At 52.8% G+C, this 22,155-nt stretch overlaps 1 protein-coding gene across 1 annotated transcript; it reads right to left on the bottom strand.

Annotated features, from left to right (window-relative positions):
- Nucleotides 1-10,458: 10,458 nt before the first annotated feature.
- DAPK3 (death associated protein kinase 3) lies at nt 10,459-20,240 on the bottom strand. Its single transcript, XM_029053184.1, has 8 exons — nt 20,096-20,240; nt 16,184-16,544; nt 15,882-16,011; nt 14,760-14,808; nt 13,729-13,755; nt 13,253-13,405; nt 11,950-11,995; nt 10,459-11,620 (listed from the first exon to the last, which is right to left on the bottom strand). The coding sequence occupies exons 1-8, from the start codon at nt 20,155-20,157 to the stop codon at nt 11,084-11,086; spliced, it is 1,365 nt and encodes a 454-aa protein (XP_028909017.1). The 5' UTR covers nt 20,158-20,240; the 3' UTR covers nt 10,459-11,083.
- Between the last annotated feature and the right edge of the window lie 1,915 nt (nt 20,241-22,155).

The raw sequence follows: 22,155 nt of genomic DNA, 5'->3' as shown, positions 1-22,155 counted from the left end.
GGGCACAGCAGTCGGATGATGGAGAAGCCCACTTGGCCACTCTTCTCTCTGCCCCTGTTTAGGCTTCAGCAGGAGGGATGGAGGCCGTTCTAGGGTCTCCTGGCAAAGGTGCAGAAATCAGGGCTAGACCCGATCCCTGAGCCTCAGGCCCTGGATCAATTCCGGCCAGACCCAACCAAACCCAAAATTCACAGCACCATCCCCTGCCTCCTCCCCCGCCCGCCCCCTTTTCCAGGAAAAACTCCGGCAGGCAAAACCCTCCAGGAATTTGTCAACAGCCAGGTGGCTTGTCATCTCCCCATCACTCACATGGGGACATGTGAGGGGGACACAGTGTGAAGAACAGTGGGGGAGAGGGAAGTTGTCAGAAGACCCGAGGGCTGGATCTGGTGATTGAGTCGAGGAGGCATGTGAGGCCAGAAGGCTGAAAGCTGACTTTCTCCTGTCCTGTGGGGGAGGGGAGGGGACCTAGCTCAGGGTCCAGCCTGGGTCCCCACCTGCCTCCCAGCCTTAGGGCTTCCAGCGGGAATCTGATGTTGTGGTAAACACCACCGCTGCTCCTGCACACCTCCCAGGATCCCAGTTTGGGGAGCAAAGCGGGTTCTGTTCACTTTAGCACCGACGACCCCTTTCATCGACCTTTGAACCGATTTCAAGAACGCAACTTCAACTCCTTCCCACCGTCTCCCCCCCGGCCTCCTTTAGGCCCCTCTGAAGGAAAGGAAGGAATTTCTTTTCCCATTTTCCTAACCATACACTCTCTTTGCCCCCACTCATTTTCAGCCCCTCTACCTCAACCACCAGCTCCGAGGAAGAGACCTGAAATCTGCCTCTGCAACATTCCACCAGCATTAAGTTTTGCTTGTCTTGGGCAAGAGGAAAAGTGGAGAGGCTAGTGGATGAGGGTGACAGGTACGGCTGAGCCAAATGTGAAAGGCAGAGAGAGACAGAGATTGAGCCCTGCTTATTTTACCTCCCCTCTCCCTAATCTATTTTAAGGTGTCTCCCCACCCTGTAGACTGTAACCTCCTTGTGAGCAGGGATCGCGTGTATCAACTCTGTCTTATTGGACTTTCCCAAGCGCTTACAGTCAGCACTCACTAAATACCATTCATTCAATAGTATTTATTGAGTGCTCACTCTGTGCAGAGCACACTGATTGATTGATTGATTCAGGGAATGCCAATAAGCACCTCACTCCCTGAAGTTTGGCCCCGTTCTCGCCTCCCACTGCATCCTACATATCCCAAGTTTACCGAAAAGTGAACCAAAGCACAGAGAAGCAGCGAAAGGGGGAAGGGATTTTTAGGGAGGAGACCAGCCTGGTTCTTCTCTCGAAGACCTCCCCCTCTCCCCACGGGACACGCAGAAGAATCCGTGAAATCCATTCACTACTTGGGCTGCTCTCTGGGTAGCAGGACCCCCACATCTGGTGTCTGATGTACATGCCTCTCTCTACCCTCCTCCCCCCAGAACCTCACCGAATCAGGGTCAAGCACGCATGCAGTAGGCAAAGGGGTCGGGAGGGGACATGGGGGGGGGGGTGGGGACAGGCTGAACTTGCCAATTGCTCATTACTGCTTAGTGCCTAGATTGCGGGGAGGATCCCAAGCTCCAAGAGCGCTCTGTTGGCAACTCTCAAACAGAGTCAGGGTGGTAGAAAACAAAGCAAATAAGGACAAAATGCAGACCCCGGGACAAACTGCAAATGGCTTTCGCCCGGAGTGCCTGCTACGGCAAACTCCCATGGGGTCTTGGACACCAGATGCCGTAGAACGGGCCGCTAACTATCCGGCCCAATGGAAATGGCATAAAATTTGCAGAACAGAGACGCCTCCGCTTCTCCCCCCAACCCACCCGCAACGCGCTAACGTTTCTGCCTGCACGTCCCCACTGCCCTGAAGCCCTGCTCAGTCACGAAGAGAAACCAGAGGGCACAAAAGCAAAAGCCGCGAACCAAAAAATCCAGGAAGAGTCTGTCTCTTCCAAAGGGTGAGGAAGAGGGAAACTGAGTTTACCGAAAACCAGATAGCAGATGTCACCGAGAACTCCTCCTTTCTCTGTTCAGAAAAACCACACCACACCCAACTCAACTTTCCCCTGGGGCACATAAAGAAATAGAGTCTGAGGACCTGCAGCATAATAAAGTCCTCCGAAGACCCCGAAGGTTCTGTTCCAGGCGAGGTATGATTGCAAACAGGCATGCACGGTGGGGCAAACCACCCCACCGCTCAGCATTTTGACATTTATTCATCACTGCTGAGATTGAGAGCCCCGTCTGTGACAGGGACTGTGTCCGACCTGATTATCCTGGATCTCCCCCCGGCGCTTCGAACAGTGCTTGGCACCTAGTAAGTCCTTAACAAATACCACAGTTATTATTATAAATCATCGTCAAAGATTGAAAGTTTAAAACCAACAGACACCACACACTTCCAAACCTCCTTTCTCTCCCTCTGCCCCCTCTTCCCGAGGCTTGTCTTTGCCTTAAAATGTCGAGGGTTTTCATTCTAAGCAGTGCCCCAACATTTTAACTCCATTAAGGATCTGTGTGTCAGAATTTCCTTTAATGGTGTTTTTCTGTTGTTTCACTCCTTTTTTTAAACTTTCTTTTTAGCCACGTTTGATGGTGCATTTCAAGTTTATTATCATCGCCTGTGGATGGTCTGGTACTTACTTTTTTTTTTCTCACAACATTGTGTTTTAAGGGTCTCGGGCTGGTGGAGACTTCAGGACTCTCTGGGTCCTTAGGCTCTGGCTTTATGGTAGATCACATGCAGCAGAAGATTATTAATAGCCACCCGGATCGCTGTCTCCTGCCTTCCTAACTTTGGTCAAAACTGTGACAGCTGGCTGGTCATCAGAAGGATGGGATCACAAGCTGTCAGCTTCCCCAGGCTCTGGGCCAGAGAAAGCAGCTCCCCCGGCGCCCTTTGTCCCACAGGACCAGGGGCACCACTAACCTGCTCAGAAAATCAGCCTTTAAGCTAAATGAAAATCAGGCAGTAGGCCTCAAAGAAATGGACTGTCTTTTGCTTCTCCTTCTGGATTGTTTTCATAGGGTTTCTTCCTCTCTGGCTTCAAGGGAAAAGCTAGTTAGTAGGTCAGTCACCCCAAATGCCTGGGGCAGGAGAAGTCAAAGGAGCTTGATTAACTGGCCTGCTGGATCTCTAGCCTTGAACCATTCAAGTTCCAATTTTCTTCCCTATCTGATGTGTACTACTTTTATAATAATAATAATGACGATGATGGTATTTGTTAAGCACTTACTGTGTGCAAAGCAGTGTTCTAAGCGCTGGGGTATATACAAGGTAATTAGGCTGTCCCACATGGGGCTCACTGTCTTAATCCTCATTTTACAGATGAGGCAACTGAGGCACAGAGCAGTTAAGTGACTTGCCCAAAGTCACACAGCTGACAAGCGGCGGATCCGGGATTAGAACCCGTGACCTCTGACTCCCAAGCCCGGGCTCTAGACTGAGCATGAGCTCCGGGCAGAGGGCTGTACTAGTTACTAATGTTGGTATTTGTTAAGCGCTTACTATGTGCCGAGCACTGTTCTAAGCGCTGGGGTAGACACAGGGGAATCAGGATGTCCCACGTGGGGCTCACAGTCTTAATCCCCATTTTACAGATGAGGTAACTGAGGCACAGAGAAGTTAAGTGACTTGCTCACAGTCACACAGCTGATAAGTGGCAGAGCCGGGATTTGAACTCATGACCTCTGACTCTAAAGCCTGTGCTCTTTCCACTGAGCCATGCTGCTTCTGCTACTAGGGAACAACAGAGTTAAAAGACATGATCCTTGCCTTTCAGGGGCTTCCAATTTAATGGGGGCAGCTGGAGCAGGTAAGAGTAACTGCAGTGTTCTGGAGTCATGCCACATCAGAGAAGCAGCGAGGCCTAGTGGCAAGAGCCCAGGCCTGGGAGTCAGAGGACCTGGCTTCTAAACCCAGCTCCCCCACTTGTCTGCTGTGTGACCGTGGGCTAGTCACTTGACTTCTCCGGGACTGACTAATCCCAGCTGTAAAAGGAGAAACAAGATGCAAATTCTCCCTTCTTCTTAGACTGCAAACATGTGGGACAGCGACTGTGTTTGATCTGCTTATCTCCTGTCTACTACAGTGCTTGGCACATAGTAAATGTTTAACCAACCCTATTACTTACTGGGGCTCCAGCCACACCATTGCCACACCTCCTGAATTCCTTTGAAGTATATGCCCATCTGTACCTGCATATTTTGCCTTGTCCCCCTCCGGAGCAGGAAGGGGAAGAAGGCGGGGTAGGGGGAGGGTTCAGTAAAAGTGTCCGTTGTATGCCACGTTTGGGAGAGTTGATCTAAGGATATGTGTCTGTGTGGATTCCCCCACTAGCTTTTCCAGCTTCTCAACCACCCTGTGTACTCCCAAAGACTGCCCTTAGAAAACTCTACAGCGATTTTAGTCTTGCTTCTTACATTTCTCCCAGATCTGGTGTGCTGCAAAAATCAGGTCTGCTGGGCCATACTATGATCTGAGATTCCAGAAGGACTCGTTGGCAATGGAGAATAGTAGTTGTCATCATCATCATTATCATCAGTGGTGTTTATTGAGCACTTACTGTTGCAGAGCACTGTACTAAGCACTTGGGAGAGTACAACAAGAGTTGGTAGGCAAATTTCCTGCCCACAATGAGCTTACAGTCTGGAGGGGAGAATTCACTCCCCTTGAGAGGGCTTAGTGGCAGGGTTTTTTTGGGCAGGGGGAGATATAGTATTTAACATTTAACAAATACCATTAAAAAGGTGTCATTATATGCCAGGCACTGTACTAAGTGGTGGGGTAGATACAGCTAATCAGATTGGACAGAGTCCATGTCCCACATGGGGCTCACAGTCTTAATCCCCATTATACAGATGAGGTAGATAAGTCAAGTGACTTACCCAAGGTCACACAGCAGACAGGTGGCAGAGCCCGGAATCGAACCCAGGTCCTTCCTACTCCCAGGCCCCTGCTCTATCTATTAGGCCACGCTGCTTCTCTTTTGCCTGTATTTAAGTTGCCCACCTAAAGTATACTACAAAAGAGAAAAATATTTCATTTCTCCATTCACCTTCCCCCACCCCTCTTATTTCTGTCCCTCGTTCACCCTATCTCTGTGGCACCCCTCTCTTCATCGGACATCTTAAATCCCTATTTTAAAAATCCAATTTGCTTTTTAGGAGCAATCAGCCAGGGTGAAGGCGGAGGCTCAGTTTGAGAATGTGAGAGAAAATAGAAATGTTTGTGAGAAGTGAAGAGGAGGGGATGTTCTCACTCAAAGGTTTTAACTCCCATTCCTGGACTTTTCTAGGCCTGTTTTTCTCTGGCAGTTGCTGGGTTGGAACTGGCAGCATGAAAGCTGAGTTGAGGGGCGGCTTGGACTGACTGACTGATTGACAGGAATGTAAGGGGAGTGAATGTGGGGCTGCTTACACTGTAAGCTCGTTGTGCAGGAAACGTCTACCAACTCTGTTGTACTCTCCCAAGCGCTCAGTACAGTGCTCTGCATACAGTAGGTGCTCAATAAATAGTTTTGATTGATGGATTTCTTAACAATGGTATTTATTAAGCACTTACTATGTGCCAAGAACTGTACTAAGCACTGGGGTAGATTCAATCGTATTTATTGACCGCTTACTGTGTGCAGAGCACTGTACTAAGCACTTGGGAAAGTACAATACGGCAATTAAGAGAGACAATCCCTTCCCACAATGAGCTCAAAGAATTTGGGGGAGGGAGAGAGACAGAAATCAATACAAGTAAACAGACATCGATATAAATAAATAAAATTACAGATATATGCATAAATGTTGTGAGGCAGGGAGAGGGGGAAGAGCTAGAGGGGCAAGTCAGGGTGACATGGAAGGGAATGGGAGATGAGGAAAAGTGGGACTTATTCTGGGAAAGCCTCTTGGAGGAGATGTGCCTTCAATAAGGCTTTGAAGCGGGGGACAATAATTGTCTGGCGGATTTGAGGAGGGAGGGCGTTCCAGGCCAGAGGTAGGATGTGGGCCAGAGGTCATTGGGGAGACAGGGGAGATCGAGGCACAGTGAGACGGTTAGCACCAGAGGAGCAAAGCGTGCAGGCTGGGTGGTAGAAAGAGAGAAGGGAGGTGAGGTAGGAGGGGGCGAGGTGATGGACAGCTTTAAAGCCAACGGTAAGGAGTTTTAGTTTGATATGGAGGTAGATAGGCAGCCTCTGGAGATTTTTGAGGAGGGAGATGACATGCCCTGATAACAATAGTAGTATAATTATAATAATAATGGTATTTGTTAAGCACTTACTATGTGTCAAACACTGTACTAAGCAGTGGAGTATAATCAGGCTGAACACTGTTCCTAACCCACATGGGACTCGTGGTCTAAGTAATAATTATTGTGGTATTTCTTAAGCGCTTACTGTGTGCCAAGCACCGTGCTAAACAGTGGGGGTACACACAAGATAATCAGGTCCACGTGGGGCTCACAGTCTAAGTATGGGAGAGCACACGTATTATACCCCCATTTTGCAGATGAGAGAACTGAGGCACAAAGAAGCGAAATAACTTGCCCAAGCTCACACAGAAGGCAAGTGGCAGAGCCGAGCGTAGAACTCGGGGCCCCAGACACCCAGGCCTTTGTTCTTTCCACTAGACCCCACTGCTTCTTTTGATCACCGCTGCTAATTGTCCTCTCCATTGACTTGGCTCCCATCGCTGATAATGATCTGATTTTCCTTCTCATCTGCCACGCAGAGACTCCAAATTTTCCAATGGAAAAAAATACCATCTGGAGGAAGAAAACAAGGACCTTCCAGCGACATTTTCCCGAGCTGTGCGTCCCAACAGTGCCGCCTGGTGGCCACACTCTGAAACCCGCCCCATTGACCCCTTGTGGGTTGGGGACAGGCAGCAGGTACTTAGTCGTTACCCAGTGCAAAGTATCTTTTGGGGGGGTCGAGAGGAAGGGGGTGAGGTGGGGGACCGATCCGGGAAATTTTGTGAAGGAGCAGCCAGGAGGGTTTGACTGGGACCCTGGAAAGATTAGCCACTTTTTTCAAATTGGTCCCCAACTGGATGCGTATTAGTTACACCACCACCACCCCCCCCCCCGAGCTCCTCAAATCCGGCAATTACTCTCCCCCGCACCATCAAAGCCTTATTGAAGGCCCATCTCTTCCAAGAGGCCTTCCCAGACTAAGCCCCATTTTTCCTCTTCTCCCACTCCCTTCCGGGTCACCATGACTTGCTCCCTTTGCTCTCCACCCCACCACCCAGCCCCACAGCACTTATGTATACCTCTGTAATTTTATTTATTTGTACTGTCTCCCTCACTCTATAGACCGTAAGCTCGTTGTGGGCAGGGAATGTCACTGTTTATTGTTGTATCGTACTCTCCCAAGCGCTTAGTACAGTGCTCTGCAGTAAGTGCTCAATAAATACATTTGAATGAATGAATGATTCCTCTCCTCTCCTGTCTGGTTCAGGGACGGGCTGCCTTGAAGTTTCGGGATAGAGGTGGCTAAATAGTAAGACCTTGAGTTTTCCACCCCTTTCATCCTAAGAAATCATAGACTCTGCTTTTTTTCATGATTTTGGCTTGTACTTCCCCTGCGCCTTAAAAGGGAAAGGGGACAGGATTCTCAGCAGGTGATAAAAGAACCGTCAGAAACACTTTATCCTTTTGGAAGGAGTCGATTCTGGGCTGTGGCCAGAAGACTTCAAGGCTTTCTGCAGCTTAGAATTTAGTGCTGAAGAACAAGGCAGCCCTCTTGTGGTTGACAGAACCCTCGAAAACCAGATGTCCAACCTTTGGGCCCCATCCGGCCACTGCTGCCTGGGGTTGGGGGGATAGAGGAAGATGTGGGGGATAGAGGAAGTTGGCCAACCCTCAGGCCCCAGATCTGGACTCCTATACCTCGGTGGGGGGGCTGATCCCCGGATGTCTGGCCCGCCCCCCACCCCCGCTGCCAGCAACAGCCGTTGCTATGACTTAGCCGCACCACACGACATCGTATTACTCAGCACCCGGCGCGATGAGATGATATCACGTATCACATGGGGAGCCATAAGTCCCACGAGGGCCTGTGCACCAACTGCACAGAGGTTTCATTTTGGTCGGCTCTTCTGCCCCTGCTCTAAGAGAAAGTCAGGTTGCAGGGAGCCCTGCTGGATCTAGGTGGGATTCATCAGTGCGCCCCTTTTACAGGGAGTCAGACCCCTCACACACACACACACCACAATCCTGCCCAGGGGAGAACCGGGAGATCAGGAACGATCCACCCCATCTGCCGCTAGAAAGCCTGACCTTCTGACCTGCTGCTGGATGATCCTAAGGCTTCCCCCCGTGTTCCTGCTTAGGGCTCACACACCCCTTTAGCTGCAGAAATCTTCTCAGGTGCTGCCTGGAAGAATTTCCACCTGGCAGATCTATGTCTGAGGCTACCAGAAGCAACTGTAATTTATTTATTTTTATTAATTTATGACTGTAAGCTCATTGTGGGCAGGCTCCCAAGCGCTTAGTTCGGTGCTCTGCACACAGTAAGCTCTGCCACTTGTCCGCTGTGGGACCTTGGGCAAGTCACTTAACTTCTCTGGCCCTCAGTTACCTCACCTGTAAAATGCAGATTACGACTGGGAGCCCCAAGTGGGACAACCTGATTACCTTGTATCTACCCCAGTGCTTAGACGGTGCTTGGCACACAGTAAGCGCTTAATAAATACCATCATTATCTGGCTTCCGTCCCCTCCACTCTACCGAGACTGCTCTCTCTAAGGTCACCCATGACCTCCTTCTTGCCAAATCCAATGGCTCCTACTCCATTCTAATCCTCCTTGACCTCTCCGCTGCCTTTGACACTGTCGACCATCCCCTCCTCCTCCATACCTTATCTCACCTTGGCTTCACGGACTCTGTCCTCTCCCGGTTCTCCTCTTACCTCTCTGGCCAGTCATTCTCGGTCTCCTTCGCTGGCGCCTCCTCCCCCTCCCATCCTTTGACTGTTGGAGTTCCTCAAGGGTCAGTTCTTGGCCCTCTTCTGTTCTCCATTTACACTCACTCCCTCGGTGAACTCATTCGCTCTCACGGCTTTGACTACCATCTCTACGCAGATGACACGCAGATCTACATCTCCGCCCCTGTCCTCTCCCCCTCCCTTCAGGCTCGCATCTCCTCCTGCCTCCAGGACGTCTCCACCTGGATGTCTGCCCGCCACCTAAAACTCAACGTGAGCGAGACTGAGCTCCTCATCTTCCCTCCCAAACCCGGTCCTCTCCCAGACTTCTCTATCACCGTGGATGGCACGACCATCCTTCCCATCTCTCAGGCCCCCAATCTCGGTGTCATCCTTGACTCGTCTCTCTCATTCATCCCACACATCCTATCCGTTACCGAGACCTGCCGGTTTCACCTATACAATATCGCCAAGATCCGCCCTTTCCTCTCCACCCGAACGGCTACCTTACTGCTACGGGCTCTCGTTATATCCCGGCTAGACTACTGTGTCAGCCTTCTCTCTGACCTCCCTTCCTCCTCTCTCGCCCCGCTCCAGTCTATTCTTCACTCCGCTGCCCGGCTCATCTTCCTGCAGAAACGATCTGGGCATGTCACTCCCCTTCTTAAACAACTCCAGTGGTTGCCTATCGACCTCCGCTCCAAACAAAAACTCCTCACTCTAGGCTTCCAGGCTCTACATCACCTTGCCCCTTCCTACCTCTCCTCCCTTCTCTCTACCACCCACCCCGCACGCTCCGCTCCTCCGCCGCCCACCTCACCGTCCCTCGGTCTCGCCTATCCCGCCGTCGACCCCTGGGCCACGTCCTCCCGCGGTCCTGGAACGCCCTCCCTCCTCACCTCCGCCAAACTGATTCTCTTCCCCTCTTCAAAACCCTACTTAAAACTCACCTCCTCCAAGAGGTGTTCCCAGACTGAGCTCCTCTTCTCCCTCTACTCCCTCTGCCATCCCCCCTTTACCTCTCCGCAGCTAAACCCTCATTTTCCCCTTTTCCCTCTGCTCCTCCACCTCTCCCTTCCCTTCCCCACAGCACTGTACTCGTCCGCTCAACTGTATATATTTCCATTGCCCTATTTATTTTGTTAATGAATTGTACATCGCCTTGATTCTATTTAGTTGCCATTGTTTTTACGAGATGTTCTTCCCCTTGACTCTATTTATTGCCATTGTTCTTGTCTGTCCATCTCCCCCGATTAGACTGTAAGCCCGTCAAACGGCAGGGACTGTCTCTGTTGCCAACTTTTTCATCCCAAGCGCTTAGTACAGTGCTCTGCACATAGTAAGCGCTCAATAAATACTATTGAATGAATGAATGAATAGTAGTAAGCGCTCAATAAGTATGACCGAATGACAACTGCTTTGGCCATAAAAAATACAATGCCCCTAAACCCGACCTCTCCTCCCAGCCAAGGGCGACGCAAGTAACCAAACGGCACGACCCAGGCATCCTATAGATATAAAACTTTATTTTACTCATGATGCACTCTTTCATATGTTGTGTGCATTACATTGTTCCAGGACCCGAGTCCGATTATAGCCATAGATAACAGGTACAGACCGGGTCCCGTCACTGTGAGTATATCCTTCCGCCACATGAGTATTCAACTGGCCGGAGAAGGGAGGGAGCAAGAAAAGGAGAGAAGTCCACTCTGTGAAGAGTGTAGGGAAAGGGGTCGGGGGTGGAGGATCCAGGGCCAGGCCCATTCCTGACCAAAGGAGCGGGGAGGAAAAAAAAAAAAAAAAAGCCACTTGTCCTAAAGGCGTTTATACTTCGACAAACAGATCCGAAAAGGAAGTTTAAAGAAAATTCCCTTAGCCCTATAATCGAGTTGTGATTTGAACTCAACCTGACCGCCTAAGCCTGCTCCCCCCTTCTGGTGCAGGAACAAGTTGAAATTTCCCATATACACTGGGAAGAGGAAGAAAACAAACGAGAAGCTTCGCTGGTCTCTCTAGCCATCCGTACGGAACCAGTCCGGGCTGCTGCCCGCAGGAGACGGCCCCCGAGGAGAACACCGTCTCCCTTCCCCGCCATCCCCGCTCGGCCCCCCGCCGGAGGTGGTCGGAGCTGCTAACGGATGCTGCAGTCGCTCTCCTGCAGCTTCTCCTGCTCCATGGCCCGCACCAGGTCCTGCACGAACCTCATCTCAGACGCCACCTGCTTGGCCAGGGCCTCGAAGCGGTTCTCCAGCCGCCCGAAGCCCCGCTTGAGCCCGTTGGCGGCGAGCAGGGCCCCCTTGGCCTCTTCCTGGGTCTGCCGCTTCAGGGCCTCCGTCTTGTGGAGCTCCTGGCGGAGCTGCCGCAGGTCTTGGCCGATGCTCTCGTTCTCCTCCTTGTACCAGGCCTCCTTCTCTTCGTAGATGGAGGTCAGGGCCTCGATGTCCTCCCGGAAGAGCTTCTTACTGTGCTCCAGCTCCCTCAGGCCCTCCTCGGCCGCTGCCACTTCCTCCAGCACCTTGGAGAAGCGCTCGAAGTTGATGTAGGTGTTGTTGGGGGGCATGCTGGAGTGGGACTTGATGGTGTACTCCTTGAGCCGGGTGGTCTTCAGCCGCCGCCGCTCGGGCTTCTTGCCGCTGTCCTCGTTCCGCACGTTCCTCCTCTTGATCACCTGGCGGGGGGGAGGGGAGGGGAGGACGGAGGCAAGACTCAATGCGCGAGTACATCAGTGGGGATTCGGCGAGGACCGGGCCACGAGGGGAAAGACGTTCCGGGGCGCTGCCCCGAGGGCGCCTTATACACGCTGCAGTGCCGTTTTTCTGGAGCCACAGAGCATCAGGTGGCAGGGGCCCCCGAGGCTTGGCTCGGTCACTCCCTTGGGTCCTCACCCCGGGCCCGCTCTTGGGCCACCCCTGGATGGACTGTGTCGATGGACACAGGGTGACTTCCTCAAACTGCCGGCCCTGGAGCCTGTGCTCCGGAGACTCCCCATCTCCTCACCTTAATCCAGGAGTGCTCCAGGCTCTGGGCAATGGTCATCCTCTTCCTGGAACAAGAGCAGCATTACATTCCTGCTCCCTGGCCTGACTCAGCACCTCCCCTCCCGCCCAGGATCTCCAGAGCCCTTGGGCTGGAAGAGAGAGCCACGAGGCCCCAGGCCTGTAGCTCAGAGGCAAAATTGGGTATTTCACTTCTCTGTCTGTGGGCGGGGAACGAGGGAAGAGCTCCTCCACAGCTCACTGAGGGCCGGGATCGCGTCAACCGACTCTTCTGGGTCATCCTCTCCCGAGAGCTGAGTACAGGGCTCTACGCATGGCAGACCAGAAGCTCCTTGAGGGCAAGGGTCGGCAAGGATCTGCTACGTTGGTCCCTCCTGAGCGCTGAATACGGGGCTCGGCACCCAGCAGACTGTAAGCTCCCTGAGGGCAAGGTTCAGGTCTACCAACAACACAACTACGTGGTCTTCTACAGGGTGCTTAGCCCAGGGCCCGGCACACAGTTAGGCCCCAAGTTCCTTAAGGGCAAGGATCGGGTCTACCAACTCTACTGTGTCGTCTTCTCCCGAGCGCTCAGTACAGGGCTCTGCACCAAGAAAGCGTATAAGAAATACCACCGATGGACTGATTGGAGCCTGTGGAAAAGGTGAGATGGGAAATGTTTGTATTTCCTTGCAAGAATAAGACACTTCTTCCAAGGAGGAGATGGAGATTAAGGCGCTATTTATTGACTGGGGAAACTGAGGTGGCAGGTGGGAAGTGCCTGATCCAAGTCAGTACGAGCTGGAACTGGAACTCCAAGAACTCTCGACGCCTACCGGAGCCAGCCCTGGCCAATTCACACTCACCACTTCATCTCCCCATTCTTTTCTGACCCAGGCAATAAAAATCAACCAACTTAATCTGGTGAAGCAGCGTGACCCAGTGGAAAGGACACGGGCCTGGGCTGGGGGGGACCCTGGGGGAACTTGGGGTTTTCATCCCGACTCTGCCAACTGCCTGCTGTGTGAACTGGGGCAAGTCGCTTTACTTCTCTGTGCCACTTTGTCCTCATCTGTAAAATGAGGATTCCGATACCCATTTTCCCTCCGGTTTACACTGTGCGCCCCGCGTGGGACAGGGCTGGGTCCAATCTGCTTACACTGTATCTACCCCGGCACCCACTACGGCGTCCGGCACTTAGTAGGCGCTTAAGAAATACAATTATTACTATTATTCATCATTAGGCCCGGAGCTTCCCTGGCCTTTCCCTCGCCACAAGGGACGGTCCAGGTGTTACCCCCACCCCCATCCCCAGAACCTCGTACTTGGGGTCCTTGACGAGTAGTCGGCGGATGAAGTCCTTGGCCAGCTCGCTGGTGTTACTGAAATATTCCTCATCAAAGTCATAGTTCACCGCCGAGATGTTGGTCAGGGTCTCTTGTTTGGTTTCACCCAAGAATGGAGATGCGCCGCTTAAACTGGACAATAAACACACACGCACCCTGTCAAAGGTTGGTGCTCACCTAGGCCAAGGGCCCTGGTCCCCAAGCTCGGTTTCCCACACTGCGAGAGTACGCTACTTGGGTGGAAGCTGGGAGAAACAGATGGAAGAATACGGGCATGGCAAAGAATCTCTTTCCTCGCCGCTTCAGAGGATACTAAGGGTCCAAGCTTGACTAGCTAGGACTTGCCCCTCGGGGGGTTGGTTAAGAGGCCCGGCACATGGCCAGGTAGGGTCACGGTCTCCCTCGCCTTCTCTTTAACAAAGGGAAACAAGAGAATTGAACCTCCAGGTACTCACAGGATGTAGGTGATCACTCCAATGCTCCTAAGAGGGAAGAAAAGACAAACTTGGTCACAACTGGCCACCTCTGCAACCCAGATATCCCACTGGCAAGAGGCAGGACCCCAAGAGTTCAGGAAGAGGGCGAAGGTACTTCACGCCCTCAGGAGAGCAGCAACGTGGCCTAGTGGATGGAGCACGGGCCTGAGGGTCAGAAGGACCTGGGTTCTAATTCCGGCTCCACCGCTTGTCCGCTGTGAGACCTTGGGTGAGTCAGTTAGCTTCTCTGTGCTTCAGTTACCTCTTCTGCAAAATGGGGATTAAGACCGTGAGCCCCATGTGGGACATGGACCATGGCCAACCCGATTATCTTGCATCCATCCTAGCATTTGGCACAATGCCACAGTACAGGGACACCTAGTAAGCACTTAACAAGTACCATTTTTTTAAAAAATAGGAAAGCCGGGGGAGAAAAGAGGCCTGGATTTCCTGAAATTGACCCTTGAGCCGCCGCAATTAGTTTCCAAGATGCAAGAATACCCTCAGGTAACAGGACTTTAGGGAAATGCAAAGAATACAAGTTCTGTGGGGGAAGCGGCAGAAGGAGAGGGCTTCTTAACCAAAAAACTCTATCTCCTACTGACCTCTCTCTCTCTCTCTCTCAGCCCACTTCCTGAGGCTAGGCTTGATGGGCTCAGAAGTTACGGGAGTCACCCATCACAGGAAGTGGCGCAGTCTAGTAGAAAGAGATCTGGGCCTTGGAGTCAGAGGACCCGGGTTCAAGTCCGACCGCTACCTGGGCAAGTCACTTCACTTCTCTGTGCCTCAGTTTCCTCAACTGTAACATGAGGATTCAATACCTGTTCTCCCTCCGACTTAGACTGTGAGCCCCTTGTGGGACAGGGACTGTGTCCGACCCGATTAACCTGAATCTACCCCAGCGCTTAGAATGGCGCTTGAGGCACATTAAGTGTTTAACAAATGCTACGATCACTAGAACAGGGCAGTGGGTTGAACTCGCCGGGGGCTTCGAAGGAAGTCGCACTCACCACATGTCAGCCTCTAGCCCCAGGGGCTCGTAGTTCACGATCTCAGGAGCTTGGTGAAAGAGAAGGCGATGGATCAGTCTCAAGTAGGACACCCCTAGCGCTCCCGCTCAGAAAAGACTCAACCCCTTTGGCTTCCAAAACCCCAAGAGGCCGCAGAGCCGGGGAGAACCAGGGTAAGGTGAACGTTGAAGCGGGTGGATGGGCGATCTGAAAGGGTATCTGGACCTGCAGAACCTGGGCTCCTCTGCATCTAATTGGAAGCCCTACGGAGGGTCAGAGAGTTGGGCCAGTGGTAATCAAAATAATAGAGGGGAAGCAGTGTAGCTTAGTGGAAAGAGCCTGGGCATCAGAGGACCTGCATTCTAAACCCAACTCTGCCACTTGTCTGCTGGGTGACCCTGGACAAGCCACCTCACTTCTCTGTGACTCAGTTCCTTCATCTGCAAAATGGGGACTGTGAGCCCCAAGTAAACCAGGGACTGTGACCAACCTGATGACCTTGTGTCCACCCCAGGGCTTAGTACGGTGCCCAGCATATAGTAAGTGCTTAACAAATACCATTTAAAAAAAAAAACAACAAAAAGCCACAGAACAGAAGCACTTACTGTGGGCAGAGCACCGTACGAAGCCCTGGAAAAGAGTACCCAGAAGCAGCATGATTTACAGGATACAGCATAGGCCTGGGAGCCTGAGGACCTGGGTTCCAATTCTGGCTCTGCCACGTGTCTGCTGGGTGACCCTGGGCAAGTCACTTCACTTCTCTAGGCCTGCTTCGGTTTCCTCAACTGTAAAATGGGAATTCAATGCCCATTCTCCTACTTGACTGTGAGTCCCATGTAGGACGGGCCTGGATTTGGCCTGATCAACTTGTACAGTGCTTAGAAAAGTGTTTGACATATAGTAACTGCTTAACAAATACCATTAAAAAAAAAGATACCCAAGGGAGAATGGCATTAGTGCTCCCTCTCCCCCAGCCAGGAAAAAAGAAGTCACTCCGGAGCCTGGCTTCCCTTTCCCACCCTTCCCACCCCATATGGAGGAGACCTACTTCCCCAAGCGTTTGATACAGTGCTCTGCACACGGTAAGCGCTTCATAAATATAACTGAATGAAAGTCTCTCACCCACGAACTCTGGGGTCCCAAAGATGTTCTTGAACTCATTCCCGGCCTCAATTTTGTGGGCAATGCCAAAGTCGATCAGCTTGATGCGAGGATTGGGCACATTCTTGTCCAGAAGCATGATGTTCTCAGGCTGCGGAAGAACAAGTCATCAGACTCCAGGGGTTTGGACTCACCCTCTCAGGTCCCGGACTGGGGATGGGGGGGGGGGGGTAAGAGGACAGCGCCCATTCGACAGCGGCAGCAGAGCCTCGTTTTCTCTGAGCCTGTAAGGCCGAGTCTGGGGGCGAGGGAGCAAGACTCACCTTTAGGTCAAAGTGGGCAATGTGCTTGGAGTGCAGGTAGTGGACCCCATCCAGGATCTGCTTCAGAAACTGAGTGGCCTCCTCCTCAGTCAGGGACTCTTTCTCAGCCAGAAAGTCAAAGAGCTCCCCGCCAGAGACCAGCTCCAGGATCAGCACCACGTCCGTCTTGTTCTCAAAGATGTCGTGCAGGGTGATGATGTTGGGGTGTTGAATCTCCCTCAGGATGTCCACTTCCCGCTCGATCTCTTCCCGGCTCACCCCCCGCCGGCTGGACGACAGGCGACGCTTTTTGATGAACTTGGCCGCGTACTCCAGCCCATTACTCTTCTGCCGACACTTCCGCACAATCGCAAACTGACCGCTAGGAAAGATCGGAAAAGCCGAAGTAGTACCTTTCCCAAAAGCTCCCGGGTAAGCAGAAGACGTCCCACTCCCGTTGATTCTTGGGGCTCCACCGAACCATCAATCCGCTTTTCCCACTGGACTGGAGAAACCAACAACCGCATATGGGGGAAATCGTCGGCCTCGTCCCAAAGGCACAGGGGTGGGGGGAAGGGCACCACCCTCTAAAATAGAGGACAGGAACCGGAGTAGCCAGAAGGAGGGATAAAATGGCTCTCGCTCTCACTATGGGGCCCTAAAAAAAAATAATAATACATGGGGCTCTGGACCCAGGAGCGTCTTCCCACACAAGACCAGCTCTGGTCGTGGTGGGAGAGGGAAGATGGGTGAGGAGAGAAAGATGTGTGTTGATTTTAAATCACACCCTGATTCAACTTCGAGTAAGAGAAAGCGAGGAAGGAGCTAGGTACGGGCGAAATTCTAAGTTATTTCTAAAACCGGCCTAACTAATGGGTCAGAACTGAAGTCAAGCAAGAGCAGGAGACCTTGGGAGGGAAGAGGATTATTACTTTCTCCAGTTACCTTTTCTCTCTGACCAAAAAGCCAGCTCCAGAGCTATCAATCACGCACGCACACACACACACACACACACACACACACACACAATCAGGTACTTACCTAGCCTTCTTCTCATCGCCACTGAAATTAGCCGACAGTGCAGTCCGAAGAACAGTTCCCTTTCTTTGGCCGTGTCACGTCGACCCAGCCCGCAGCTTTCCTGACCACCTTCATCTCCCGGCCCCTCACACCTCGTCCCCCGCCATGGCTTTTCTCTTTCATTTCAATGCTTCGAACTTTTATTAAGAGCCGCTGCTGCGGTCACCTCAGCCGCCGCCACCAAAACCACCCACCCCCTTCCACCATTTGCAGCCGCCGCCTTCCGGGACTGCAAATTTGTGTGGGGGGGGTGGGTGCTGGGGCTGGGCCAGGGTGGGATGGGGGAGAGTTGGAGGAGGAAGTCGGGTTGGTTGAGGGGGAGGGAAAGAATGATCAGCAGGGGGGAAGACAACAGCTGTATGAGCAGTGCAGTCCAGTGGAAAGAGTACGGGCCTGGGAGTGAGAGGACCTGGATTTTAATCCTGGTTTGGCCACTTGCCCGCTGCATGACCTCGGGCAAATCACTTCATTTCTCTAGGCCTCGATTTCCTCATCGGTAAAAATGGAGATTCAGTACCTGTTCTCCCTTCCCCTCAGACTATGAGCCCCATGTGCGATACGGACTGGTCTGACCTGATTAATCTGTGTCTACCCCAGCACTTAGTACAGTGCTTGGCACATATTAAGAGCTTAACAAATGCCTTCTTCTCGGCCTAGGACCTCCTCCCCCGCTGGATTTCAAAGAGGGCATCATTGGTTCCTCCGAGCATTCTGCTGCCATCTGTCAGTTTGGCATGGCAGGTGAAACAGCATGTTTTAGTGGAAAGGGCGCAGGCCTGGGAGCCACTTGTCTGCTGATTGAATGAATGAATGAATACTAGATAGGATAGGGAGCCACCCACACAGCTGGGATTAGAGCCACTTGTCTGCTGTGTGACCTTGGGCAAGTCACTTCACTTCTGTGCCTCAATCGTCTCATCTTTAAAATGGTGATTAAGACGGTAAATCCCATGTGAGACTGTGGGACGTGGACTATGTCCTACCTTGGACCGTGAGCCCGTTATCACGTAGGGATTGTCTCTCTCTGTTGCCGAACTGTTCAGTCCAAGCGCTTAGTACAGCGCTCTGCACATAGTACGCGCTTAGTAAATATGATTGAATGACTCTTGTATCTACCCCAGGATCAGTGCTCAGAACAGTGCTTGGCATGCAGTAAGCGCTCAACAGATACCATCGTTATTATTATTATTATCCTGGTGACTCTCCCGGCAATGAGGCAGTCTCTTCTTCCCAGACTCTGGCCCTTCCCATTCCACCTCCCCTCCATGCATGTGGAAGGGTTGGCACTTGAGAGGAGGCAAGAGATCTCCTCTGAAGATACCGCTGGGAAGGATGGGAAAGTTGAAAGGGGGGCCGAGAAGAGGGGTGATGGAGGAGGAGGAGGAGGGGTGATTTGGGGAAGCTCACACCTAATGACGTTACTTTTCTTAACGCAGTAGATGGCCAGATCGCTGGGGGCGAGGACGGATGTCAGAGGACCCGAGGAGGGAATTAAATGTCCGGAACAGCTGATGAGGGTAACGGGCACGGGTGTCAATCAGGGTAGAGAAATAGTTATGCCTGGCAGAGTTAAGGCAAGAAAGGCCAAACTCGAGGTGGACAAGGTCGACCTGATGTTTAGATTCCCGCCGGCCGCGTTCAGCGGCTCGAGCGTAGGAGCGGAGGGTGAAGGTGATCCAGAGCTGGAGGTTAGCGGCGCGAGAGCAACAAAGGGGTGGGGGAGTAATATGCCCCATGTTGGGCTCACAGTAATAATAATGATGGTATTTGTTAAGCGCTTACTATGTACAGAGCACTATTCCAAGCGCTGAGAGGGGGATACAGGGTGATCAAGTTGTCCCATATGGGGTTCACAGTTTTAATCCCCATTTTCCAGATGAGGTAACTGAGGCACAGAGAGGTGAAGTGACTTGCCCAAAGTCACACAGCTGGCAAGCGGCAGGGCCGGAATTCGAACCCATGACCTCTGACTCCCAAGCCCGGGCTCTTTCCACTGAGCCACGCTGCCTCGTGGTCTAACTGGGGTCTAGGCTGGAGTTAAACTCCAGTCTAAACTGGGGGGAGGAGGAGCTGATCCCCAGTTTCGGGGGAGGGAACTGAGGCCCAGGGAAGTGAAGCGACTTGCCCAAGGTCCCACGGCAGGCCAGGATCAGAACCCAGGTCCTCGGACTCCCAGGCCCCGGCTCTTTCCAGGAGGCCACGTTCCTCGGGTATTTACATTCTCATCTGGTGATATCACGGGGTTGCTGAGTGGCGCCCAGTTTTTATGGGAATGGAGAGGGCTGACCTCACCATAAAAGGCCGTGGGCTCCACGGGAAAGAGATGGTCCCGAGGAAGCCAACAGACATGCAGGAAGCCGGCCGCTCTACCATGTTCGCGACCATGTTAAGTCGGAGAAGGGAGTACAGGCCGGGACCGCCCCTGTTCACATCTAACAATCATAATGTCGGTATTTGTTACGCGCTTACTACGTTCTAAGCGCTGGGGAAGATACAGGATCCCCAGTGAGGCTCACGGTCTTCCTCCCCCTTTTCCCGATGAGGTCACTGAGGCCCAGAGAAGTGAAGTGATTGGCCCCCAGTCACCCAGCTGCCAAGGGGTAGATCCGGGATTCGAACCCATGACCTCCGCCTCCCAAGTCCGGGCTCTTTCCGCTGAGCCCCGCGGCTTCCCTTCCTCATCGTCTCCCCTTCTTCTACAGTCGAATTTGGAGAATCTAGCCCGTCCCCCTCCGAGGAAGGCTGGGATTGAGGCTGCCCCAGAGGTCCAAAGCATCCGGTTTCTGCTCCGTTCAGAGGCCTGCTCCTTCCCCCGCCCCCGGGGCCCCCGGGAGGGGCTGGGGACCCGCTCACCTGCCCAACTCCTCGCCCATCTCATAGTGCTCTTCCACGTCCTCCTGCCTGAAGGTGGACATGGTGAACGGCCGCGGCAGGTCCTCTTCTCCGGCGACAAAGAGGAGGCCGCAGCCCTGACGAGATGGAGAAGGGGAGCGGGGGGGGGGGGGGGGGGAAAAGGGGGAGGGAGGCCCCCTCTGACGTCACCACTCCAAGTCCCGCCCCCGCGCCGCCACGTCCCGCCCCGCGGACCCTTTGCCCTTCCCTCCCTCGCCAGCCCCGATGAGGGGCGGAGGGCCCCTCGGCTGGCGGAGAGGCTCGGGGAAGGGGCCGACCACCCGCCGGCCCCCGCAGCCCCCCACTTAGCGAGGGGCCCGCCGACCCCCTCCCGCCGGCCCGGGGGCGAGCGCTGAGGGGGCGGCCAAGCTGATTGGCTACGGCGACTGCCTGTCTTCCAGCCCCACTTCCGGTTCCCTTCGTCCCGCCCGGCGCGCAGCGCAGTGGTAATAATCATGTTGGTAGTAGTTAAGCGTTTACTATGTGCCGAGCACTGTTCTAAGCGCTGGGGGAGATACAGGGCCATCAGGATGTCCCACGTGAGGCTCACAGTCTTCCTCCCCCTTTTCCAGATGAGGTCACTGAGGCCCAGAGAAGTGAAGTAAAATTGTGGAATTTTTCGGTAATTCACCAAACTAATTCTCTTCCCCTCTTCAAAGCCCTACTGAGAGGTCACCTCCTCCAGGAGGCCTTCCCAGACTGACCTTCCCCTTTTCCTTCTGCTCCCTCTCTGCCCCCCCCATCACCTCCCCTCAGCTAAGCCCCCTTTTCCTTTTGCTCCTCTCCCTCTCCCTTCCCCTCCCCTCAGCACTGTGCTCGTCCGCTCATTTGTATATATTATTACCCTATTTATTTTGTTAATGAGATGTACATCACCGTGATTCTATTTATTGCTATTGTTTTAATGAGATGTACATCCCCTTGATTCTATTTATTGCTATTGTTTTTGTCTGTCTCCCCCAAATAGACTGTAAGCTCGTCAGTGGGCTTACTCTGTTGCCGATTTGTACATTCCAAGCGCTTAGTACAGTGCTCTGCACATAGTAAGCGCTCAATAAATACTATTGAATGAATGAATGAATGGACTGACCCCCAGTCACCCAGCTGACAAGGGGCAGAGCCAGCATTCGAACCCATGACCTCCGACTCCCAAGCCCGGGAACTTTCCACTGAGCCATGCTGCTTCTCTAATAAAAAAAACAGTGGCAAATAAATAGAATCAGGGTGCTGTACATCTCATTAAACAAAAGAAACAAATAAATAGAGTGATAAAGATATATACAGTCGAGCAGACGAGTACAGTGCTGAGGGAGTGGGAGGGGAGAGGGGGAGGAGGAGAGGGAAAAGGGTGGAGAAGAGGGTTTAGCTGCGGAGAGGTAAAGGGTGGTAGAGGGAGCAGAGGGACAAAGGGGGGAGCTCAGTCTGGGAAGGCCTCTTGGAGGAGGTGAGTTTTAAGTAGGAATTTGAAGAGGGGAAGAGAATTAGATTGAGGTGAGGAGGGAAGGCATTCCAGGACCACAGGAGGATGTGGCCCAGGGGTCGACGGCGGGACAGGCGAGACCGAGGGACGGTGAGGAGGTGGGCGGCGGAGGAGCGGAGCGTGCGGGGTGGGCAGTAGAAAGAGAGAAGGGAGGAGAGGTAAGAAGGGGCAAGGTGATGGAGAGCCTTGAAGCCTAGAGTGAGGAGTTTTTGTTTGGAGCGGAGGTTGTTAGGCAACCACTGGAGGTGTTTAAGAAGGGGAGTGACATGCCCAGTTCGTTTCTGCAGGAAGATGAGCCGGGCAGCGGAGTGAAGAATAGACTGGAGCGGGGCGAGAGAGGAGGAAGGGAGGTCAGAGAGAAGGCTGACACAGTAGTCTAGCCGGGATATAACGAGAGCCTGTAGCAGTAAGGTAGCCATTTGGGTGGAGGGGAAAGGGCGGATCTTGGTGATATTATAAAGGTGAAACCGGCAGGTCTCGGTAACGGATAGGATGTGTGGGGTGAACGAGAGAGACGAGTCAAAGATAATAATAATAATAA

Source organism: Ornithorhynchus anatinus, chromosome X2, assembly GCF_004115215.2.
Source record: "Ornithorhynchus anatinus isolate Pmale09 chromosome X2, mOrnAna1.pri.v4, whole genome shotgun sequence".
NCBI classification, from domain to species: domain Eukaryota; kingdom Metazoa; phylum Chordata; class Mammalia; order Monotremata; family Ornithorhynchidae; genus Ornithorhynchus; species Ornithorhynchus anatinus.
The sequence above is the reverse complement of the archived record's forward strand: the minus strand, read 5'-3'. Positions and strand labels throughout refer to the sequence as shown.